We start from the raw sequence: 26,723 nt of genomic DNA on the forward strand, positions 1-26,723 counted from the left end.
GCAGATGATAACCTGCCCTTCAGAGGGGCCTGGAATCAGACACTTGTAATTAATCAGCCTTTCAATCACTGACAGTTCTTGAGTGCTTACTGGATGCAGAACACTGCACTAAGCACTTAGGAGAGTACAGTAAATGTAAATGCCAGTCTGTTGTTTTTCATCTCTCATATCAGTGTTCTAACACTTATTGCTCTGCTCCTAGTGTGCACTGCTTAGGACACGTTCTCCATCTCAAAACCTTGTCTGCTCCTGGTTTAAATAACTGACCTATCCTGCTTTACCTGAGTCAGGAAGTGATAGGCTAGAAACGAAGTGGCCAAATGCTCAAAAGGATATCAGACCAACATTTGAGGAGTACAATCAGTCAATCAATGGTATTTATTGAGCACTTTCTATGTGCAGAACACTGTACTAAGTGCTTGGGAGAGTACAGTACAACAGAGTTGGCAGATACATTCCCTGCTCACAGTGATCTTACAGACTAAAATGGGATACAGATTTTAATCCAGATAAATAATTTAAAATATATAATTTAAAATTACGGACCTTAGTGCTGTGGGGTTGGGGGTCGGGAAATTTAATCAAATCCCCTAACTTCACAGGTCCAAGTGCACAGATGATGCAGAAGGGAGAGGAAGCTAGGGAAAAGAGGGTATAAACGGGAAGGGTCTCTTGGAGGAGATGTAACCTTAATAAGACTTTGAAGGTGGGGAGAGTGAGTAGTGTATCAAACATGGAAGGGGAGGGATTTCCAGGCTAAAGTGAGGATTTAGGAAAGGGGTCAGAAGTGAGATAGACAAGATGGACGCACAGCGAGTAAGCTGGTGCTAGAGGAGCTAAATGTGCTGGCTGGGCTGTAGTAAGAAATCAGTGAAGTGAGGTAGGAGGGGTCAGGAGCTTTAAAGCCGATAGTAAGGAATACAAGTAAGAAAAAGTTGAAATTTATTTTACAGAAACCTTGAGTGAAATCAGAAGGCATTTAGTTCATATACACCAGGTTGTGGGTGTATGAATGTGTGGCTTAGTGGAAAGGGCATGGACTTGGGAATCAGAGGACGTGGGTTCTAATCCTGGCTCTGCCACTTGTCTGCTCTATGACCTTGAGCAAACCCCTTCTTTGTGCCTCAGTTACCTCATCTGTAAATATGGGAACAAAGACTGTGAGCCCAACAAGGAAAAATCTGTTTACTTTGTATCCAGCCCAGTACTTAGAACAGTGCTTGGCACATAGTAAGCGCTTATCAAAAACCATCATCATCATCATCATGAATATCCTGGGGCCATTGTGAGTTTCCTGGCACAACTATCAGTTCCCTGCTTTTTTTGTTTTATAGTATTTGCTAAGCACTTACTATGTGGCAGGCACTGTACTAAGTGCTGGAGTAGATATGCACTAATCAAGTTGGACACCGTCAATGTCCCATAAGGGCCTAACAGTCTTAATCCCCATTTTACAGGTGAGAGAACTGAGGCACAGAGGAGTGACTTACCCATGATCACACAGCTGACAAGTGGCAGAGCCGGAATTAGAACCTACGTCCTCTGACTCCCAAGTCCATGCTCTTTCCACTAAGCCACACATTCATAAACCCACAACTTGGTGTATATGAACTAAATGCCTTCTGATTTCACTCAAAGTTTCTGACTCAAATTTATCTGGGTTTTGTGGCCTTACAATGCCTCTGTCTCCAGAGCAGGTTGACTAGACTACATATCCCAGAAACTCTTGGGGCCTAGGCACCATTTCACCCAGGACTGCTATCCACCCCCACCCCCAGCTAGTGCCCTGAATTAAGGGAATGATTTCCCAATAGCATTCCTGGTCTCAAGTAAGGATTCCTCGCATTGCTGCATGTCTGGTCCTCTCCTTGGGGAACTCCCAAAGCAAACCTTCGGTTACACAGAACCTAAAGAATTCTAATCAGCTCCTTGAATTCCTGTAAGAGGCCAAAAAGAAGAAAAAAGCCAGCAAATCATCCTGAGGAAAGACTCAGAGGAGAGTGGTGGTATTAATCTTCTTCCTTGAATGTTCTTCGTGTCTGAAACCAGGTTCTTAAAGCAGAAACTGACAAATTTGGGCAAAACTAGTTTGCTTTGGGCACAGGAGCAAGGTCCCAGTTGAAATGATGAATCTTCAGGAAAGAGAAGGGGAAATTGTGAAAAGAGCAGTGAAAGGGATGCCAGAGCTAATAGTAATAATGATGATAATAATGGCATCAAAGTGGTTCCAGTGCTTAGAACAGTACCTGGCACGTAGTAAGTGTTTAAAAAATGCCATTGTTATTATTATCGTGACTCAAGCACCATGCTAAACACTGGGGTAGGTATAATACAATCAGATAAAACACAATCCCTTTCAGACAAGGGGGGTCTCACAAATCTAAGATGGAGGGTGGAGAGGTAAAATGAGCTTGTAGTCTAGAGAGGGGGAGACAGAAAATATAAATAAATTACAGATCTGTACGTAAGGGCTGTGGGGCTGGAATGGGGGAGGAACAAAGGGAGGAAGTCGGGGACAAAGAAGGGAGTGGGAGAAGAGGAAAGGGGGAGCTTAGTCAGGGAAGGTCTCATGGAGGAGATTTGCCTTCAATAAGGCTTTGAACGGAAAGGGAAGAGTAATTGGCTGATTTGAGAAGGGAGGGCGTTGCAGGCCAGAGGCAGGAAGTGGGCGAGGGGTCAGCGGCGAGGTAGTTGAGATCGAAGCACAGTGAGAAGGTTAGCATTAGAGGAGCAAAGTGTGCGGGTTGGGTTGTGGTAGGAGAGTAGCGAGGTGAGGTAGGAGGGGGCAAAGTGATTGAGTGATTTGAAGTCAATGGTGAAGAGTTTTTGTCTGTTGCAGAGGTGGATGGGCAGATAAGGAAACTGAGGTGCAAAGAAGTTAGTAATCTAAAAAGGGTAACACCAGCTGGTAAGTGGTGGAGCTAGGATTAGAACCCAGATCTCCTGACTCCCTGCCCAGATCCCTCTCCTCTGGGATAAACCACTGAATCCTTACAATGGGCCTTGAGAGGAGTAAGACATCATCGAGTATACTGTCTAAGGCTGAGAGGCAGGCCTGGACTTTATATTTGGTGTTATTGTAGCAGCATGGCTTAGTGCATGGTCCTGGGAGTCAGATGGACTTGGGTTCTAATTTTGCTCCACCGCATGTCTGCTGTGTGACCTTGGGCAAGTTACTTAACTTCTCTGTGCCTCAGTTACCTCATCTGTGAAACGAAGATTAAGACTGTAAAACCCATGTGGGACAGGGACTGTGTCCAACCTGATTGACTTGTATCTTTGAACAGTGCCTGGAACATAGTATCTTCACTGATTCATTCAGTTGTATTTATTGAGCTCTTACTGTGTGCAGAGCACTGTACTAAGCATGTGCAAAGTACAATTCAGCAATAAAGAGAGACAGTCCCTGCCCATACCAGGCTTTGTCTACATGGTTAACAAGTACTGTAATTATTATTATTATCATTATCATTATGGGGTGAACATCTTCCAAATAGGATGGCTCTTGTTTCAGAATCCCTGGCATATTTACCCCAGTGGCCCACAGGATGTGTTATTTTTATAGTATTTGAAATGGGCACTATTGCAACTGACATTGCTGAGGGGAGATAGCCACGCTTTTTGAACTAGGAGCTGCAGTGCACAAGTGTAAATTCTAAATATTACAGAACAGTGTGACTCATCCCCATCAGAATATAGAAACGACGTAAGTGTGGAGGTATCATGCAGATGTGGTAGGGCTGGGTTATTCGGTGTCTGGAAACAGGTTTCAGTGCTTAGTCCAGCACAGCGCAACATGTAGGGGTCATCCTGAGCGGTGATATTCTTTGACCAGCCTTGATGAGCCTGAGAGTCAGAAGGATCTGAGTTCTAATCCTGACTCCACCACTTGTCTGCTGTGTGAACTTGGGCAAATCCCTTCACGTCTCTGTACCTCAGTTACCTCATATGTAAAATGGGGAATAAGACTGTGAGCCCTATGTGGTACAGGGACTACATCCAGCCCAGTTAGCTTGTATCTATCCTAGAGCTTAAGCACACAGTAAGTGTGCTTAACAAGTACCACAATTATTACTATGTTTACTATTATTATTACTTATTACACCCAACTAATTCTTGTTTTCATTTTGTGCATTTGTCCAGGTCTCTGGATTGTCATAGTGTTAATAATGTTAGTATTTGTTAAGCCCTTACTATGTGCCAAGCACTGTTCTAAGTGCTGGAGTAGATATAAGGTAGTCAGGTTGTCCCACGTAGGGCTCACAGTCTTCATCCCCATTTTACGTATGAGGTAACTGAGATACCGAGAAGTGAAGTGTCTTGCCCAAGGTCACACAGCTAACAAGCGGTGGAGCCAGAATTAGAACCCATGACCTCTGACTCCCAAGCCCGGGTTCTTTCCTCTGAGCCACGCTGCTTCTCGTGTTTTGTGTTTTGTTTCATCTTGCCTTATATATCTGTTGGCAGCCCCCTCCTGCCACTTAAAACTTCAGATTTTGAGCCCGCTGAGGGCCAAGAACCATGTTTAATGCCCAGCTGTGGATTTTTGCCCGGTTATTAGAACAATACTCTGCATACCAAAGGGGCTTAATGTATACTATTACTACTACGACTACCCACCTATTGAGGGTGTGAGGAGGAGTCTTAAAAGAAGAATGATTATGATTTTTAGATGGCAGGTCGGGGTCTGATTTTTTTTTTTAATATTTGTTAAGTGTCTACTGTGTGCCGGACACCATACTAAGTGCTGGCAGATATAAGCTCATCAGGTTAGATACATTCCATGTCCCACGTGGTACTCAGACTTAATCCACATTTTGCAGATGAGGTAACCTGAGGCCCAGAGAAGTGAAGTGATTTGCCCAAGGTCACCCAGCAGACAAGTGGCGGAGCAGGATTAGAATCCAGGTCCATCTGACTCCCAGGTCTGTTCTCTATCCAATAGGCCACACTGCTTCTCTGTCTAGTGGGTTGGGGGAAAAGGAGGAGGGAAGTGAAGGAGAGGGGATTTTCCCTCCTGGTGGGGAAAATTCCTTCTAGATGCCTCACTGAGTAGCGTCAGACCCCTGACTCCTGCATATGCTGCGGAAGCGTAGAGCTCGGGGCTTTCCTGAATGCCTGGGATTGTCTAGCGGTCAGGGTTCTTGGAATTAAAACCCTTAAAAAAAAGGTAAAATAAGACTGTCCAGCACATTCTCCTTGGCCTCGTCCTTGGGCTAAGCTAGATTTCTGGCCATTTTCAAGGGTTTCGGTTCTCATCCATTCATTTCGGGTTGCAGTTGGTTTTGGTTTGTATGCTTTCATGTCAGACTTCATTTATGTTTGTGAAGGTTATACACATGCCCATATGCAGATGCACAAGAAGGTTTGCAGATGATTGTTGGCACTTTGCAGGGTAATTGTGGTAGTGTGAATTAACAATGAGTCTAAAGACAACTGATTTTATGTTCCAATCCATACCAGTCAAGCCCTATACAAAGTAAACTTTTTCCCGGGAACACCAAGTCGGATGCTCTCAGCAAACTAAGGTCAAACCCAGGAGTCAAAAAACAAATCCAGTCAGTCACCACAGCTCAGCATGGGAGGGGAGTCAGTGTTTAGTAACCTCTCGGGGTTTGGGTGGGGGAGGGTCTAGCTTCATACCAAAGGTCTGTAATGTTATTCAACCTAGCATATGGCCTTGAGAAGCAGCTTGGCCTAGTGGATAGAGTATGGGTCTGAGAGTTAGGAGGATGTGGATTCTAATCCTGGCTCCATCCCTTGTCTGCTGTGTGATCTTGGGCAAGTCCTTCTAGACTGTGAGCTCTTTGCGGGCAGGGAATGTGTCTGTTTGTTGTTGTACTTCCCTAAGCACTTAGCACAGTGATTTGCACACAGTAAATGTTCAAGAAATACGATTGAATGAATGTATAAACTTCTCTGTGCCACAATTACCTCATCTGTAAAATGGGGATTGGGACTGGAAGCCCTCTGTAGATCAGTGCTCTGCACACAGTAAGCGCCGCTTAATAAATACGATTGAATGATTTGAATGAATGACAGGAACTGCGTCCTACCTGGTTATCTTCTGTCTACCCCATTGCTTAGTACAGTGCCTTGCACATAGTAAGCACTCAACAAATACCACAAATACCACAACTGAGGATCAGACCAGAAGTACAACTGCCTTGTTGGACAATCTCCTTAGCATCACCTATGAGCCAACATAACGTGAAAGATAAGCTCCAGAGGCTCATTGAGATCACAGCATTGAGGCAGTGCTCATCGCAGAACCCCATTTTTGGGTAGTGGATGGCTGACAGCAGCCTACCAGCAGCAGCTGTTGGTGAACTGAAATGGGCCACGGCAGCCAAAAGAGCAAACAAACGAATATTTTAAGAGACAGTGTCAAGCGATACAGTACAACAGGTTGTTTTAAGGCACCAACGGGTGTTGAACCATTTGTTGAAAGGAACCAACGGTCGAGAAGCAATTTGGCTTAGTGCAGAGAGCACAGGCCTGGGATTCAGAGGCTTTTAATCCTGGCTCCACCACTTGTCTTCTGTGTGACCTTGGGCAGCCACTTCACTTCTCTGTGCTTCAGTTACCTCATCTTTAAAATGAGGATTAAGACTGTGAGCCCCACATGGGACGTGGACTGTGTCCACTCTGATTACGTTGAATCTCCCCCATCACTTAATACAGTGCCTAGCATATGGTAAGCATTTAACAAATGCCATTAAAAAAATTAATCTACCATTGGGCAATCAGGAGTCAATCAATTTTTTTGATCCAGCTCTTTTTGCAGAGTACTGTACTAAGCGTTCGGGAGAATGTTATTTTTGTTATTGTTATTGAGGCTTATTATGTATTGAGCACAGTTTTAAGCACTGGGGTAGATGAAAATTAATCACGTTGGACAATCGCTGCCCCACATGAGACTCAAGGTCTAAGTAGGAGAGAGAACAGGTATTGAATCCTCATTTTGTTGTTCTTGTCTTATGCTGTCGAGTCGTGTCCAACCATAGAGACACCATGGACACATCTCTCCCAGAATGCCCCACCTCCATGTATAGTTGTTCTGCACTACCATAGAGGCTTCTTTGAAAAAATCAGGAAGTGGTTTACCATTGCCTCCTCCTGCACAGCAAACGAGGCTCTACCCTCAACTCTGGCCCATGCTTCTGCTGCCCAGCACAGGTGAATTTTGACTTGTAACAGATTGCCTTCCACTCGCTAGCCACTGACCAAGCTAGGAATGGAACGACTGTGCCTCTGCTTGACTCTCCCTCTTGTAGTTGAGACTAGTAGAGCAATTCTCCAGGTACAACCCTTAGAGGAGGAATCCCCATTTTACTGATGAAGAAAGTTAGGCATAGAGAAGTTCAGTTAGTTGCCAAAAGTCACAAAGCAGGCAACTGCCAGAGCTGGGATTAGAACCCAGGTTCTCTGACTCCTAGGTCAATGTTCTTTCCACCAGGAAGCACTCTTTCTCAAATATTCATTCATTCAAGAGTATTTATTGAGCACTTACTATGTGCAGAGCACTGTACTAAGAGCTTGGAATGTACAAATCGGTAACAGATAGAGACAGTCCCTGCTCTTTGATGGGCTTACAGTCTAATCGGGGGAGACAGACAAGAACAATAGCAATAAATAGAATCAAGGGGAAGAACATCTCATTAAAACAATAGCAAATAAATAGAATCAAGGTGATGTACATCTCATTAACAAAATAAATAGGGTAATGAATCTATACACTGTTGAGCAGACGAGTACAGTGCTGAGGGAGGAGAGGGGAAGGAGCAGAGGGAAAGGGAGGAGAAGAGGGTTTAGCTGCGGAGAGGTGAAGTGGGATGGGGGGTAGAGGGAGCAGAGGGAAAAGGGGAGCTCAGTCTGGGAAGGGCTCTTGGAGGAGGTGAGCTTTAAGTAGGGTTTTGAAGAGGGGAAGAGAATTAGTTTGGCAGTATATACAGTACATACAGTAAACTTGGTAGACATGACCCCTACCTTCAAGGAGCTTACAGTTTAGCTCCTGTAAGAGTTGTTTACAGTACTACTATAAATTCTAATAGTAGAAGACTGCAGTCTTTGAATAGAGATTCTAAGCAGATCAGGAGGCCAGTTAGATTTAAAAATACTACCTGTTAACGCAAGCATCAAATGCCCCATTACAACAATGGACAGTCTTTGCTTGTGGATTGGGTGTAGGACTTTTGAACTAATAATAATAATAATGTTGGTATTTGTTAAGCGCTTACTATGTGCCGAGCACTGTTCTAAGCTCTGGGGTAGACATAGGGGAATCAGGTTGTCCCACGTGGGGCTCACAGTCTTAATCCCCATTTTACAGATGAGGGAACTGAGGCACAGAGAAGTTAAGTGACTTGCCCACAGTCACAGAGCCGACAAGTGGCAGAGCTGGGATTCGAACTCATGAGCCCTGACTCCAAAGCCCGTGCTCTTTCCACTGAGCCACGCTGCTTCTCTACAGATGTGCAAATGTTTTTTGTTGATTTTTTTTTTGTTTTTATGGCATTTCTAAAGGCACTCTGTTATGCACTAGAGTAGAGAAGTTAATCAGGTTGGACACAGACCCTGCCCCACTTGGGGTTTTACAGTCATAATCCCCATTTTACAGATGAAGTAACTGAGGCACAGAAAAGTTAAGTGAATTGCTCAAGATCAAACAGTAGACAACCGGTGGAGCTGCGATTAGAACCCAGATTTTTCTGTCTCCCAGGCATGGTCTATCCAGTAGACAAAACTGCTTCTCAGCAGATAGGAGCTCACATCAAAATTAACAACTTTTAATATAAATAACAAAGATTAACTATATTATCCATCTGTCTATTGCTGCTATGAAAATTGGAAGAGATTTTAATTCTATCACTGTCACTATTAAAAAGTTAATAAAGATAAATTTTTCATGTCAAAAAGAAAAATGGCAAATAGTAACTTGATTTCACATGAAGCATACAATCAATGGTATTTATTGGGTGCCTACTATGTGCAAAGCACTGTACTAAGTATTTGGCAGAGTACAATAAAATAGAACGAGCAGACACATTCCCAGCCCCTAACGAGTGTAAAGTCTAGAGTTGAAGAAACGATGAATATTATAATCAGTGCATAGTTTTTTCTCTTTTGATGCACCCTAGCACTTTAGCAAGTTTGTGGCTTCGAAAAAAGTGTTAGTGTTAATAACTAACCATATGTTTGAACATTTTTAATTACAAAAGATCAAGAGGAGGCAAATATTAATTACACATTATATCATTGTAATCCATCTTCAGATTGCTTTACAATTTGGTAAACAATTGCCAGGTAAAAGCCAATGTCAGGCTTCTGTTTTGGACCCGGTGGGTATTTGAGAAAAAGTAGGTGTGTCGACAATTAGCAGAATGAAATAGGGTTAAATATTTTGCAAACATTTTTGCCGTGTTCCAAATATGAACAGCCTATCATGCCACCAAATGCAATAGTGCAAGATGGAAACTGTTTTCTATCATGGGCAGTAGCTGTGATTTATTCTGGCATTATGGAACAAAAGCCAAAATGGATCAACCAAATAAGGAAGAAGCAGCCAGAATATTCCCTAGCTCTTATTAAGGTTTATTGTTTTATTTCTAATTTCTATTTCATGTTGACCAAGTGCTTCCAAATCCTTCAGACTGCATAAAAGTGCGGTTGCCCATTCTAAGTATAAGGAAAGTTAAGGAAACTGAATCCCCCCACCCCTCAACCCTTCAAGGGTTGCCCAATATTAGGCCAAAGCATAGGGAGGGGTGAAACTAGGACCCAGAATGCTTCAAGGCAGCTAAGCCACACTATATCCTTGTGAGTCCTAGAACCAGTTGCTTCCCCATGATTCATCCGTATATCAGTGGACTAAGTAAATCCAAAGTAGTGGATCATCCCCCAGTGACTGTGTGGACGGTTCTTCTTAGGTAGTACACTAACTTTATAATAATCTTGTTTGGTTTTTTTCAAGTGTTCAACACAGTGTCTTAAAATTGAGTTTGTGAACTTGCACAACTGCTTTTCCATCCCAAGTTAAGATGCTTCCAAATTCTTCAAATCTGGATAAGTAACAAGAAACCAGCTTCGGTTTTATAACCCACCTTCACTAGTGGCTATAACTCACCTTTACTAAACCATAGTTTTTTTCTCTTTTGATGCACCCTAGCACTTAAGCAAGTTTGTGGCTTCGTTTGTGGCTCCTGAATATTGGCCCTTTAAGGCACTAAACCTTAAGGAGTCATTTTGTGCTGCCGTTGTTCATAGGCAAATAGACCTATCACCATTGAGAACTATTGAGTTTGGCGGAGGAATCATAGCTGTTGGTGGACATTTTAGTTGGGTTATAGGTCAGTTGGAGCTCAAGTGCCTAGGACATGAATTGTTTTAAGCCCAGCTTTCTGGTTCCAAACTCTTTGGGACTTGCCACACCTCAGCCTAGGAGCCGTGAAGAGGAATATGACTCTCCCTCCCCCCGGATTGTGAAGTGGAGGCAATGCGAACTCCTGCTTCACTTGGACAATTGTCACTCAGGCATGTGGGCTGATGGAGTGGAATGATCCCAGCGAATGGAGCCACAGTAAGGGCTCAATTACAATTCACGCATGCCATCCATCCCTCCCTCAACCACTCCTTTGTGCCCTCAGCCCTACCGTCGCCCAGGTACCACACTTGCCCCCATGCTGAAGCCATCTCACCTGGACTCAGGCCAGGCCCCTGATCCGCCATGCAGACTTCAGACCTGAACTGCACATCATCAGGGGATGCAGTTTATACAAACCGATAACCAGACTGGGGCAGGACCACCACTGGAGCAGCCAGTCAGCCAGTCAGTCAGCTGTACTCTACTAAGTACAGTATAACAATATAACAGACATATTCCCTGCCCACAACAAGCTTACAGTCCAGAAGGGGAGTCTAGTCTACAGTGTAGAGCCACCCTGGTTGGCCCCTTCCTGAGGTGCCTGGGGACCTAGGCTCAGAGCATTGGGCAGATATCTCATGGATCATGAGCTATACTGTTTTGAAGATACTCAGATTCCTGGGTATGGGGAGGGAACATGTGTGGGGAGAGGCAGTATAGCTCACAAATATGCCCTAGAACTAATCAAGGGAAAGAGCATGGCGCAGTGGATAGAGCACGGGCATGGGAGTCGGAAGGTCATTGGTTCTAATCCCGGCTCCACCACAAGTCTGCTATGTGACCTTGGGCAAGTCACTTAACTTCTCTGTGCCTCAATTACCTCATCTGTAAAATGGGGATTGAGACTGTGAGCCCCACATGAGACAGGGACTGTGTCCAACTCAATTTGCCCCTGTCTTCCCCAGTGCTTAGTTCAGTGCCTGGCATGTATTAAGCGCTTAACAAATACCATCATTATTATTATTAAGGGAGTATCAGGCCTGTCCTTTTCATTCATTCATCAATTGTATTTATTGACCGTCTACCGTGTGCAGAGCACTGTAGTAAGCACTTGGGTGAGTACAAAAGAGTGTGTCCAACCAAGATGTCTTGTATCTACTCCACACTGAGAACATTTCACAACACGCAGTAATCACTTAACAACTACCATAGCTATTACTGGGTGAGCATGGACCAATTTTGAGTGGAAATGTGGTTAAAAGTGTAGGGCCTCTTGAACGACTTTGCAGTATGAACAACATAGAAAAATGGGCCATTTCTGCCATCAAAGAGCTTTCATTCTAAGAATCCAGATCAGATACGGTCATACAGGTGCTTAGGTAAGCATTCATGGGGAACAGTGGTTAATCATAGCATGGGCAATATTTAAAGAAATGGTGTAATTAAATTATGGCCATGAACTAACTGGTGTTTGCTTACACTTCAAGCATAGTTTTTGAGATTAAAAAAAAATTCAGAGTGGTACAACTTCCAGAGAAATGGGAATCTGAATTTTTGCCTGACCCAGTGCCCTGCCAAACACACCAGGACTTCTGTGTGTGTATTTTACAAGCAGAGATTAGAATGATAGAACAGCATCTGCAAAGCATCTGAAAGTTGTCATGGTTTGAACTACATTTGAGTCATCTCCGTGGAAATCCAGGTTGCTATACAGTGATAAGAAAGCTCTGGAGAGAAACATCATGTGCAGTAAAGAGCGGAATTAGCCTTTTTAGGAGGATTCCTAATGTATAGTCAATTCAGTCTTAAATTGTCCAGATGAAAAACAATGATGTTACTCCTAATTCATGCAGGGATGTTGTTTCGGAGAAAAAGCTACTACCCTGTAGATATAAGCCTCAGAACTGTATTCTTGATCAGTCATTTCTGCGGGGCCTTTCTGAAACTGGGAGGGGTAGTGACCACTGACATTTCACTTCCAGATCATCTCCTTGAGGGAAGGTAGGACATTTTCCTCAGAAAAACCTCTTCAGTTACCAAATCCAAGTTAACAGCCCAATCCCCTATCCAGAATCTGGAGCAAGAGAAGTCACATTTCCTCCGGAGCATACAAAGTGGGGGCTAGGACACAAGTAGTAAAGGAGAGTAGTGTCGTAATACTGTTTGTTTAACACTTACTGAATGTCAATCACTGTACTTCGGGAGAGAATGCACAGTAGTACACAAGTAGTAAACGAGAATAGTCATCGTAATAATATTTTTTAAACACGGTGGGTTAATCACTGTACTAAGTGTTGGAAGAGAATACACAGGTGGAAATTCATCATGATCCCTGTCCTTCATGAGGCTCACAATATAAAAGTTCAAGTGGGGAGATGAGAGTGGAAGCAGACTAATCAGGACTGATGAAACATCACAACAAACCACAAAGAAGTAGACAAAATAGGCTTCATGTCTCCATGGCAGTGGAGGAGCAACATGGCATAGCTAGGTAGAGAGAGCACGGGTCTGGGAGTCAGAAGGTCTTGAATTCTAATTCTGGCTATGCCACGTATCTGCTATAAGACCTTGGCGAAGTCACTTTACTTCTTAGTGCCTCCATTTCCTCATCTGAAAATGGGGATTGAGACTATGAGCCCCACGAGGGAAAGGGACTGTGTCAAACTCGATTAGCTTATATCCACCCCAGAACTTAGTACAGTGCCTGGCAAAAGTAGATGCTTAACATATGCCACAATAATAATTATTATTATTGTTAGGAGCCCAAGGGAATGAGAGAGGCAGGCCGGGAGCAGGAATCTTCAGTGGTGGTAGGTAAGGTGGTGGTTACAAGATGCTTTTCTTGGTGGCAGTGAAAGAGCCTGGGAGCACATGGAAGCACTTTTAATCCCTGATGATGATGATGATGGTATTTGTTAAGTGCGTACTATTTGCTAAGCACTGTTCTAAGCACTGCGGTAGATATAAGGTAATCAGGTTGATCCACGTGAAGCTCACAGTCTTAATCCCCATTTTCCAGATGAGGTAACTGAGGCACAGAGAAATTAAATGACTTACCCAAGGTCACACAGCAGACAAGTGGCAGAGTTGGGATTAGAACCCATGACCTCTGTCTCCCAAGTCCAGGCTCTTTCCACTAAGCCATACAGCTTCTGAGTGATGCCTGATCTGGTGCGCTGGGAATGTGCCGGGAATGGGGACCATCAGTGGTGGGAAGGAAGGTTGCTTTTCTCGGCAGTACTGAAAGAATAGGAGAATGGGCAGGAGTAGTTTTATCCCCAGCCTAGTGGGTACAGACCACGCCGAAAGTGGGAACTTTTGATGGCGAAAAGGAAGGCAGTGGCTATCACGGTGCTTTTTCTGGAGGCAGTGGAAAGAGAATAAGCAAATCACCTGCCCAACATTCTGGGGAGTTTGGAGAGATGCGGGGGAGGGGGGCCGGGAGGCGGATATGGAAGGAGTAGTCCTGTTCTTTAACAAGCCAGCACCCAACTAGCCATATGTGTCCCTGAGCTACCAAAGCCTCTGCTTTCCAACTCCATGGATTGGTTTTGCTGACCATACTAGCCTCATCCTAATTCTTAGGAAAGTTCTCTTTTTTCCTCAGTGATTTTCTGCACTGTAGTTTAAAGAAGAATGTGATTGTTATTTCTAGTATAGAGAAAATCAATGTAGCTCTGTAATTCCATTTCACTGTTCTTCCTTCTTTCCATTGTTGAATGCGCCTATTGTCTGAACTTGCCGATAGTCAATAATTCAGGTTTTTTTAAAAAAAAAACTGTTCCCTCCAGGTGTTTCCAGGCTCTTGAAAGTTGCTATTTTGAAAGTGTCAGGTGATGGCAATATCATAGACACCTCCGGGTGTCCTTGTCATCTCCATTATCCTCCTCCTCAACATCATCATCTAGCTTTGAGATCACATGTACATGATCCTGAATTAAGGCCCTCTGTGATTAAGCCCTCTCTTCCCTGGCTACCTCTCCCTTCTGCTTCACCTATGCACTTGGATCTGTGACCTTTGAGCATTTGATATTTGCCCCTCCTTCAACCCCACAGCACTTACGTACATATCTACAAATTATGTACTGTAAATTATTTGTTTATGAAATGCTTGTCTCCTCCTCTAGACTGAAAGCTCGTTGTGGGTAGGGAATGTGTCTGCCAACTCTGTTGTATCATACTCTTCCAACTGCATAGCACAGTACTCTGCATATAGTAAGCACTCAATAAATTCCATTGTTTGATGATGACTCTAAAAGCATCTTTGGCATAGCCAAACAGTCAAAAGATAAGAGTATTGGAAAGTAGAATTAAGTTCAGTTTGGTGATAAATATTTTTGTCAATATGTACTTAGTTTAGCAATGTTCTGTGGGATTTGGGGTCAGGAAGGGTACATGCAAGTGAGATTGGGGAAGTTTTGGGGGAAATGGGGATTTTCAGGGGGTTCTCTGGAAGGACAGAGGGAACGGTCTTCATGAAGCTGGAGAGAGGAGTGGATTCCAAAGTAGGGAAACCTTTGGAAAATAAGCAGAAGCAGGAGTGAGAGCATTTGATCTGGAGAGCAGGTGTTTGTCGAATGATCCCAAGGAGGAAGACAGAAAAGTCGAAGGCGAGGTGAGGTGGTGAGTGTGTTGGATCAGACTAGTGAAGGATTTAGAAGTCAGAGGGGGTGAGACTTGAGGTGATGGTGATTAAGAATGAGGAAAACGACATTTTGCTGAAATCAGGGAGGGGAAAAGATAACCGGCAAGGCAAACCAGCCAGAGATGAGTTTCTGCTCATCCTCCCAGGGTCCCAGCAGCTGAAAGATTCTAACTTATATTGTAAGTGAATAACTCAAGCTACAGCACGCTTGCTTTAATTTCTCTACTGGGATTAAAGGCAATAGTTTCAATTTGCCAACAGGTTTTATGGCTACTTTGGGGATGTGGACAATAATCCATTAAATAACCGAGAAATATCATCAATTCATTTCACATAGACTACTTATCAGCTATCAGAAGATAACGCCTTTCAGCATCTTCGGTCTTAGGCTACATTTCAGCTCATTAACCAAGAAGTAAAAGGCTTTATAATCTCTGAATAAATCACCCACACTGAGATGTAGTCAACCTGTCTCTGTGATGAAAACGTAAAATAAGCATTTTTCCCCCCCAGTGTGTTGGTCTATTTCTAGGTTGTTAGCCAAACACCGTGGTCTTGACTAAGCCAGTTGGGATAATGGGCCTCTCTGTATGAGGATAAAATTCCATGTCCAAAATGTCCAGCATATTGGGAAACATTGCATAGTTGTAGCCTAATGCGTCAGGGTCAAATTCGTCAGCATTAAAATTCTGTATTCACAGATTCAGACCACTAAATTCTAAGTTTTGTTCAAGTAATTTTCAGAAGAGAGGATGCATTTTACCAAGGTCTGGCTTGTTGTACCTCCAAGAGACCTTCTCAGTCCAAGTCCTCATTTCCCCTTCTCCATCTCCCTTCTGTGTTACCTATTTACTTGGCTCTACAACTTCTACCTCAGCTTCAAAACCCACATTATGTGCATATCCCTAATTTGTTTATTTATGTTAATAGCCGTTAATCCTCCTCTAGATTATAAAGGCCTAGTATTTTACTGTCCCAAGTACTTAGTTTGGTGCTCAATAAATATCTTTCATTGCTGATTGATTGATTACTTGATTGGGTGAGCAGTTCATATCCATTTGGAAGGGAGGGAGGGAAATAGAAACTTTCTCTATATTGTTTGCCCATCTAAATGCTCTTTGTAATCTTCATATGCCATTTTCAGTACCCATGAAAGTTGTTCTTTTTGATCAGTGGTTATCTGGGCTCTTGTTTACAAAATTATGTTTTATCTGTAGCTTTACTATTATCTGTTTGGAGTGGTTAATATGTGCTAAGCACTTTGGGTAGATTCAGGATTATGAGATTGTACACAGTCCCTGTTTCACATGGGGTTTTTAGCCATTGTCTTTTCCCTGTCATCTGCAAATAACTTTGTATCCATCTTCCCTGTTAAATTCTAAGATCCTTGAGGGTGGGATGTTCTCTTGTGCTCTCCGAGGCACTTATGATAATGTTGGTATTTGTTAAGCGCTTACTATGTGCAGAGCACTGTTCTAAGCGCTGGGGTAGATACAGGGTAATCAGGTTGTCCCACATGAGGCTCACAGTTAATCCCCATTTTACAGATGAAGTAACTGAGGCCCAGAGAAGTTAAGTGACTTGGCCACAGGCACACAGCTGACAAGTGGCAGCTTACTGTAACATCTGCTCTGCACAGGAGCAGTTGCTCAGTAAATCCTATCAAGGGATGGCTTGGATGCAAGAGACAATTGGATAGCTGTAATAGACCGTCTAGTTATAGCATAGCATGTTGATGGGGAAGCAGCTTGGCTTAGTGGAAGGAGCACGGGCTCGATAGTCAGAGGACATGGGTTCTAATCGTAGCTCTGCCACTCGTCTGCTGTGTGACCTCGGGCAAACCGCTTAACTTCTCTGTGCCTTGTTAACTCAACTGTAAAATGGGGATTAAAACTGTGAGCCCCCTGTGGGACAACCTGATTACCTTGTATCTACCCTAGCACTCAGAACAGTGCTCAGCACATAGTAAGCACTTAACAAATACCATAATTATTATTATTATGAAGCGATATGTATAATGGATAGAGCACAGGCCTGGGAGTCAGAAGGACCTGGGTTCTAATCCCAGCTTTGCCACTTTTCTGTTGTGTGACCTTGGGCAAGTCAGTTAAATTCTCCGTGCCCCAGTTGCCTCATCTGTAAAGTGGGGATTAAAACTCTGAGCTCCATTTGGGACAAGGACTGTGACCAATCTGATTGCTTTGTATCTACCCCAGCGCTTAGAACAGCATTTGGCATATTGTAAGCTCTTAACAAGCACCGTAATTATTATTATTATAATGAAGGCTGACGAGAAGCTTCTCCATCAGCGTCTAGAGTGAATTTGTTTGGATGCTTTTCCGCCGATTAACATTTTTCTGGGGTGGATGTCCTGCGAGTGGGAAGCAAGTACTTCCTCGATTAAGCCCTCTTTTCTCCGGCTTCCTCTGTGTCATCCACACTGGGATCTGTCCCCTTTGAGCATTTGGTCTTCACCCTACCCTCCACCCCACAGCACTATGCATATATTTAAATTATTTATATTAATATCTGTCTTCTCCTGTAGTCTGTAAGCTTGTTGAGAGCAGGGATCATGTTTTATTGTACTCTCCTAAGCCCCCGTCTGTGCTACATGTCTGCTGTGTGAATTTGGGCAAGTTATTTCACCTCTGTGCCTCAGTTACCTCCTCTGTAAAATGGGGATTGAGAATGTGAGCCCCACGTGGGACAGGGGCTGTGTCCAACCCTTTTTGCTTGTCTCCACCCCAGTGCTTAGCATAGTCCTAGGCACATAGTAAGTGCTCAACAAATACAGTAATTATTATTATCATTGTTACTTAGTTCAGAGCTCTGCACATTGTAAGGTGATTGGTAAACACCATTGATTAAACTGATATCATCGTGAAGATGGATCCTGTTTTTAGGGGTCTCCCCATTGCTACAGAAGGCCTAGGTGTAATTTAACAGAGGATGGAGCTGGTTGGGCATTAATGCTGAATTCTGTTCTTTCCCCAGTGGGCAAACCTCACAAGTGCAACTACTGCGGACGAAGCTACAAACAGCGCAGTTCACTGGAGGAGCACAAGGAACGTTGCCACAACTATCTTCAGAATGTCAGTTTGGAGGCTGCGGGACAGGCCATGAGTCACCACGGTGGGTGCAAATGACCTTTGGAACTCTCTGTTGACTCTGGTGCTCCATTTTTGTTGTTCGTTTTGTTTTGAGATCAGATTGAATTCCATTCTGATAGAACGCCTCTAAGCAGGAAGCCAACCTATGCAGGGAAAGATTCCCAAGACTAGAAAACAATCCCATGTGTAAATATCAGGCTTTGGACTCCTTATCCCCCAAGTTGAAATATACTTAAAATATCTGGACTTTCCAATCAATCATATTTATTGAGGCATTACCGTGTTCAGGGCTTGGGAGAGTACAACACAACAATATAGCAAAGAAATTACCTCCCCTCAGTGAGCTTTCCAGAGATTTATCAGATTCAAAAGTATCATAATATTGAAATTAATCCTAGAGATCTGAATGATAATGGAGCTCCCTTTCAGGAGCCATGAATCAAACAATCCATTTTCTTTACCGAGCACTTTACTGTGTGCAGAGCACTGTTCTAAGTCCAACGTAACATACAGACACACAAAACAAACCTACAGTCTCAAGGGGATAAGCATGGGTCTTGAACTTTAGGGCCAAGAGTATGAGCAGAAGAATCGATTATAGAGCTAGTGCTTTGTGCAGACCGCGTGCATTTTCTCCCAGCCATCTTCCTGCAGGGAGCTGCTGGGCTATTAGCAGTAGAATAATAATAATAATTTTGGTGTTCATTAAGTGCTTATTATGTGCCAGGCACTGTACTAAATGCTGGGGTAGATACAAGCTAATTGGGATGGACAGAGTCCCTTTCCCACATAGGACTCACGATCTTAAGTCCCATTTTTCAAATGAGACAGCTGAGGCCCAGAGAAGTGAAGTGACTAGCCCAAGTTCACCCAGCAGACAAGTGGTGGAGTCATGATTACCAACCCAATCCCTCTGACTTCCAGGCCCATAATCTATCCACTAGATCTCAATAATGATAATAATAATGGTAATAATGGTATAAGCACTTACTATATGCTAAGCACTGTCCTAACCGCTGGCATAGAGAGAAGATAATCAGGTTGTCCCACATGGTGCTCACAGTGTTAATCCCCATTTTACAGATGAGGTATCTGAGCGACGGAGAAGTTAAGTGACTTGCCCAAGGTCACACAGCGGACAAGTATTGGAGCCAGGATTAAAACCCACGTCTTCTGACTCCCAAGCCCATGCTCTTGCCACTAGGCCATGCAGTTTCTCCTGCTGCTATAATGTAATTTGAGACTAGAAAGAATTGTATCCTTCTCTTGAATTGTCCTTTAAAGTAAGTTTTTCAAAGGAATGGCTAATTTTAGGAGATAGTTGAGAGAGTGGCTGTTTTTTCCCAACCTTATGTGCTCTGCACATAGTAAGTGCTTAATAAATACTATAACTACTGTCACCTAAATTGATAGTCAAGTGTTTGACCGTACAATTAAAAAAAACTGAATTGACTTTCTAAATTACCAAGATAGTTATTTGGCTGAAATCAAGTTCAGTATAATGTTGTTTACGGGAAGCAATCCAAACTAGATATGAAACCTAGACTACAAAGGCCCAAGACTTTTCAGATGCCAGGAGTGTGACTGGGATTTGTTTGTATATTCTGACAATTGCTCTCTAGCAATGTCTTCAAGTACTTTCCATCTAGCTCTTCTATTGAAAGCCTACAATAGTATTCTGTTCGGTGACAATACCATCCAATAAGTAGACTCCCCATAGGTAAAATATTTCCATTTTTGTATCTTTTATTTATTCTATAGCACTTAGAGGTTCATTGTTCCATGTTCTATTTTAGTGTCTTTGCTTTTTCATGGTCAGTTCTTGAAGGATGCTATTTTAGAAAATATTTTTAGTTGTTTCAGGACTGTGCAGCCACTCTGGCTTCAATCAGTTGGCCTGTAGAATGCTGAATGAGACTAAGAGGTCATTTACATCTTTTATGAAAGGAACAATCCACAGGCTTTAGAATAGATGCCAAGGGAAGAACAGACTGATTTTTAGATACACGCTATAAATCAGTTTGAAGGAAGTCTCTGGGGTTGTGATTTTTCTTTGGTAGAATACCCAATATGGAACTGTTTTTATTAGTCAGCCTGTGACCAGCATTGAGAGAGATCATTGTTTAAAGGTCATTTGTGGCCAGAATGTTGAAAATTGCAAGTGATCCGAGCTAATACTTAGTTTTCATCCTCTTCCGGGCAATCCTCACTCCCCAGGAATGAATTACTTGCTTTAAAGGAAGGCCACCAAAACATTTAGGATACTCACTTCCTTTTTAATGCATTAGGACCTTTGGAGTAGACCCAAGTGTCGCAGAAATGTTTCAGATGGTTCTCTCCCTGCTTGAGAGACATCAGAGGGGGTCTCTCTAGTCCTAAATATATTAAGGAGACCTGACGTAGGCCCAAGCAGAAACTGGCTGATTGTTCCTCAAAGTTTGATGTGGTAGCAGAAGCTTTGGCTCTAAAGTCTGTTAGAATCCATCACAAGCACTCCACGCCCTGAGGAGTAAGACCTTCTGAAATTCCGAGAAGAATTTTTTTCTCACTTCTTTTGAGTAATGATAACATGACCTTCAGAGAAGTCAAAGTTGAGTCAGCTGTGAAAACTTCAGCGATAGTATGATTGTGTCAGGCTTGGAAATCACGATCAAAGACTCAGTCACCCAGAACGTGTTGAGTTCTCAGTATTTCCTCCCCTTAGCTCCTCAGCCAAACTGCTTCGGGTATGCTATTGTTCCTCCTCCTCCTCCTTCTCCTTCTCACCTTCCTCCTCCTCTACCCTCACCTCCATTCAGGTGCATAAGTGCACCTCTTTTCTCCCGGGTGGGTACTGGGTCTACAAGTGATCTCAGTGATGTTGTACTGATGAGGATCCTTATTCCTACCCACTGGGTTGGTGGGGCTTCTGAGAGGACGTGAATTTTGAATCAGAGACTATGTCTGGCCTACTACCATATTTGCAGAGCAGTTTTTAATAATAACATTGGTATTTGTTAAGCACTTACTATGTGCAGAGCACTGTTCTCAGTGCTGGGGGAGATACAGAGTTAATCAGATTGTCCCACAGGCTCACAGTCTTCATCCCCATTTTATAGATGAGGTCACTGAGGCACAGAGAAGTGAAGTGACTTGCCTACAATCACACAGCCGACGAGTGGCAGAGCCGAGATTCGAACCCATGACCTCGGACTCCCAAGCCCAGGCTCTTTCCACTAAGCCACGCTGTTTTACTGAGAGTAGTACCCCTTCTAACCATCTTCCACACGCAATCCTTTTTTTCCCCCACAATTCCCAAAAATTCTTCTCAGGTTAAGGCAGAAGTGCATATACATAGTTGTCCTTCGGCACTACTGTATTCAAAGGGTAAGCTTTTAAAACAGATGGACAACCAAGAGCCCATTCCACACTGCATTCCCCTAAAGATTGTTTCTTACTGCTGTGATGCCTTCCTTAATTATAGGAACTTTCTCTGTTTCTAAGACTGCCAAAATAAATCAAACACACACAGAACAGATGAGATCATCAGACTGGGGGTTTGTCTTTCAGAGGAAAGAATGAGGGTTTTTTTATTGTTTATTTTATGTCTTTAAAAAAAATGAAGCAGGAGGCATCAGGATTTTTTAACTGATTGGATGTGAGGAGAAATAAGAGGAAGGAGAGGTAAATGACCAACATACCACCTTTGGGGATGTGATTGCTTTTGTCAAGGGTGGCAAAGTTAGTCCAGGGCTGGGGAGTGTAATTGAAGCAGGAAGAGATTTATTTTTATTGTTTAAGCCAAGGTAGGAGTTGCAGATGCTTAAAAGAGGGCTAGGATTGGATGAATACAGATTGTTGACTATGGTAGTTGAAAACACTTAGACAAAATAAATTTATTGAGCTCATTTCAGCCCTCTGCCTGGGCAGAGAGGAGACAAGGTAGAGGATGGGAAGAGGGTCTTGTCCTATGCCGTCGAGTCGTCTTCAACCCATAGCGATGCCATGAACGCATCTCCCCCAGAACGCCCCACTTCCATCTGCAATCATTCTGGTAGTGTATCCATAAAATTTTCTTGGTAAAAATACAGAAGTGGTTTACCATCGCCTTCTTCCATGCAGTAAACTTGAGTCTTCACCCTTGATTCTCTCCCACGTTGCTGCTGTACAGTACAGGTGAGTTTTGACTTGTAGCAGTTTGCCTTCCACTTGCTAGCCACTTCCCAAGATAGGAAAGGAATGGATATGCCTCTGCATTACTCTCCCTCCTGTAGTCGAGACTGGTAGAGTACTGAGAACTTTCCAGGTGTGACCCTGAGAGGGGAGGGAAGGGTTAGGAAACAGTTTTAATTTCTCCTAGAAACTCCAGAATGGTTTGTGGGGAAGGGGTGAGGAGATTGGGGACAGGTGCATAACACAAGAACAAGTATGTGTTGTCTTTGGGCAAGATATGCTAGAGTGGAAAATGGGGTATAAATTTCTGCTTTGCCAAACGGTGATCTGGATTTGCAGTTTGAAATTCTGGATTACAAATAACCTCTATTATTATTTAGAATTAAGGTCACTGGTGATTTCCAACTCTCACTTCTAACAGCTTCCATCTCAAGCCTTAGGTGTAACCAGCCTGTGTTGCGTGGTTGGAAGGAATCTGGTATGAAACAGAAGACCTATCACATGACAAATCCTGCTTCAGGATCTATGGGAAAGTTTCACACACTTTTTACAGTTGATCTCATCATCATGCATCATTACTAACATTGATTGGGCATTTAATGTATGTAGGACGCTGTGAGAGTATACATAGAAAAGTTGAAAGAGAAGCTAACACTTCCCTTAAAAATTTCACAATCTAATCAATCAGTGGTATTTATTGAGTTCTTACTGTGTGTAGTGTACTGTACTAGGTGCTTGGGAGAGTACAATATAGCAGAGTAGTAGAGAGGTTCCCTGCCTACAAGGAGCCTCAGCCTAAGGGAAGAGGAAAAGAACTGAAACATTTTTATTGAACATTTTAAATACCAAAGCAAGAGGGTATCTAATCTAGTCCTTTACCTCTCTTCTCTCCCTCTCTTTCACTTTTCCCCCTGAGTTCGGTGAGCAACCACTGGTTTCTCCAAAGTTTCTAAAGGTTCTCTTCCTTAATCTACCCTCCTACCTGAGGGTGAAGGGACTATATGCAGCTGTAATGTTCAGTGGGAGGGGTCCCGAAGTTGCTGAGCCTCCTCAAACATCCCAGCACTGGTGGTAGAGAAGCAACCTGTGCTAGTGGCTAGAGCACCGGCCTGGGAGGCAGAGATCATGGGTTCTCTTCCCGCTCTGCCACTTGCCTGCTGCATGAATTTGGGCAAGCCACTTCACTTCTCTGGCCCTCAGTGACCTCATCTGCAAAATGAGCATTGCAACTGTGAGCCCCACGTTGGACAGGGACGTTGTCCAACCCGATTTGCTTGTAACCTCCCCAGCACTTAGAACAGTGTCTGGCACATAGTAAGTGCTTAATACATACCATTATTATTGGAGAGGGCTTCCACCTTTTGTTCTGCATATATTATTTAGGCTAAGAACCCCATGTGGGACAGCAACTTTGTCCAAACTGATTATCTTGTCCCTTCCCCATTGCTTAGTTCAGGGTTTGGCTCAAGGTAAACAATCAATACCACAGTTATCATTATTATTTTTTTATTATATTTTCATAAGTTAAATTACTTGTCCTTTAGTTGAACATAAGTATCTACCCTAGCGCTGAGTACAGTGATTTGCACATAGTGAGCAATTAACAAATATCCTATTTTAGAGTAACAGTTCAATGCCTATACGTAGAGGCGTTTCATGGTTCTTTGGTTAAACTGTTGAGTGAGATAGAATTGAAGAGAATAATATCTGTTCATGAAGCATGACTGAATTAGAGAAATAGCCGCTGATGACCCAGTAATTAAAATAGGTCACAATCTAAGCCTTACTTCCAGTCTTTCCACTAATAATTTAAACAGTAAGTATAAAGGGACTATTTTAATGTTTATTTTGATAAGAGATGTTAAATGAAGTTCTTGACTAATATGTGGAGCTACATTGGGTGGGTTTTAGTTCATAATTGGTGGAATCTCTAGGGAATTGATTTTTATGTAATGAATCCTATCCTTGCACTTGCTCCCACTTAGCTATGCTGCTTCTCTCACTGGTGTTCTTGGTTGCTGATCTTGGCTGCTTGACATTCTCCAATCTAATTAACTTGTATCTACACCAGTGCTTAGTACAGTGCCTGACACATAGTAAACAATAAATACAATTTTTAAAAAAAGACAAGACCCTTTAACTTCTGCTGAAGATCTAAGTCATCCTTACTTTGGGCACACTAAAGTCTACTGATCTGACCTCTGTTTGAATTTAGAGAGCTCAGTACTCAGATTGAAATTCAGGGTTGAAGTTCAAAGAATTAACATGGATATTATCCCACTTAATTTTCCTAATAAGATTAAATTTTACTCTCCCATGTACTTGGTACAGTGTTCTGCACACATTACACACTCAGTGACTACCTTTGAATGATTGACTTGGTGTCACATAATGTACTAAGTTGGCTCTTATGGACAAATTGCTCAAATGCACAATATTCTGCTCTCTGCCAGTCTAATCACACATTGCTCTCTGAGCTCTGGCAAGACCGTGACAGGCAGGGGTGAGGGAATAGGAGTGGCATTGAGACAGCCACTAGCACTATAGTTGTTGTGTGCAGTTTATTGGTCCTGGAGTCTCAGAACTGAGGTTCTTTGATCCTTCCTGGTAGGCGATCCCATCATCAGATGCTGGATTTGACCCTGGAAAGTCACTGTAATTGAGAAGCAAAATGGCCTAATGGATAGAGCCCAGGCCTGGGAGTCAGAAGGACCTGGGTTCTAATGCTGGCTCAGCCAGTTGTCTGATGAGTGACCATGAGCAAATCACTTCACTGCTTTGGGACCCAGTTACCTCATCTGTAAAATGGGAATCAAGATTGTGAGCCATTGTGAGCCCCATGTGGGACAGGGACTATGTCCAACCTGATTAGCTTGTGTATATCTCAGCACTTAGTACAGTGCCTGGTACATAGTAAGCACTAAACAAATGCCATAAAAAAAATTGGGCCAGTTCAGTCTCATTTCAATTTTTTTTTCCAAACTCAAGTTTGGCTCTGCTATCTCCTACCCCACAACTAGGGGACCTCGGCTGAAGCAAAGATGAGCAGTGTGAATGCTCTCTGCTCCATCCCAAATGAATGAGGAATATTATTGTTGTCAGGTCCTAGATAGTAATAGTAATAATTGTGGTATTAAGTGCCTACTATGTACTATACTGTAGTGTACTAAATACTGGACTAAATATAATGCAATTAGATCAGATGAGAAAAGCTTGGACTAGTGGATAGAGCACCAGCCTCAGATTCAGAGGACCTGTGTTCTAATCCCCGGCTCTGCCACTTGTCAGTTGTGTGACCTTGGGCAACTCCCCTCACTTCTCTGTGCCTGTTACCTGGTCTGTAAAATGGGGATTAATATTGGGAGCCCCATGTGGGATGTGACCACCTGTCCAACCTGATTAGCTTGTATCTACCCCACTGCTTAGTGTAGTGCTTGGAACATAGTAAGCATTTAACAAATATATATATAAAAAAATCAGACACAGACCCTGTCCCACACAGAGTTCAGAGTCTAAGTTGAAGGGGATAATAGTTATCTGTTCTCCATTTTACCGATTGGGAAACTGAAGTACAGAAAAGTTGAGTGACTTGCCCAAGATCACCCAGCAGACAAGTGGTGGAGCAGGGATTAGAACTCAGGTGTTTTGACCCCCAGCACCTTGCTCTCTCCAGCACTGTCTTAAAGCCTCCAGTTTTGTTTTGGTTTTTTTTCCCTTCAATTCAGTGATGATTCTGACGGTGTTAGCAATGCCACTGGCTGACTAATAGGCCACCTGTCTTGTGATCTGAGTTTTTTTTCACTTCATTGTTTTGCATTCCCACTTTTATTTTTGGCTGCTATCAGCAGGAGTCCCCTGTAAATGAGGAGCCATTGTGTTTCACAGTAGGAGCATCCTGTATGCATAAAGGCAGCAGAGTAAATCATTTTACAGCACAAATTGAATCCTAAGGAATAATTCCCTTGCTTTCTAAACAGCTGTAGCCCAATTGTGAGTATGGAGAAGAAATACCAGTTCATTCATTCATTCATTCAGTCGTATTTATTGAGTACTTACTGTACAAAGCACTGCACTGAGTGCTTAGGGGAATACAATTTAGCAATAAATAGAAGCAATAAATAGACAAATTCCCTGCCCCCAATCAGTCAGTGGTATATACTGAGTGTTTATCACGTGCAGAGCACTGTTCTAAACTCTTGGAGGAGTACAGTTCAAAAGAGTCAGTAGTTAAGGGACATTTACTAAAGCAGCGTGGGTTATTCATCCAGTCATATTTAGTAGATAGAACATGGGCCTGGGAGTCACAAAGACCTAAATTCTAATCCCAGCTCCACCACTTGTCTGCTCTGTGACCTTGGACAAGTCATTTCACTTCCTCCGACGCCTTATGGCTCCTGTCTGTAAGGAGCTTTCAGTCTAGAGGTGGAGCTTACGGTGTCCATTTCTTTATTGT

At 43.0% G+C, this 26,723-nt stretch overlaps 1 protein-coding gene across 4 annotated transcripts in view; it reads left to right on the forward strand.

Annotated features, from left to right (window-relative positions):
• IKZF2 (IKAROS family zinc finger 2) overlaps positions 1–26,723 on the forward strand; it is a 217,892-nt gene that overhangs the window by 173,587 nt on the left and 17,582 nt on the right. For all 4 annotated transcript variants that reach the window (XM_029069849.2, XM_029069850.2, XM_029069852.2 and 1 more), the window contains one exon: positions 18,003–18,140. In XM_029069849.2, the coding sequence (XP_028925682.1) occupies positions 18,003–18,140 (138 nt within the window). The remainder of the gene's footprint in view (positions 1–18,002; positions 18,141–26,723) is intronic.

This window comes from Ornithorhynchus anatinus, chromosome 7, assembly GCF_004115215.2.
Source record: "Ornithorhynchus anatinus isolate Pmale09 chromosome 7, mOrnAna1.pri.v4, whole genome shotgun sequence".
Taxonomy (NCBI): Eukaryota; Metazoa; Chordata; class Mammalia; order Monotremata; family Ornithorhynchidae; genus Ornithorhynchus; species Ornithorhynchus anatinus.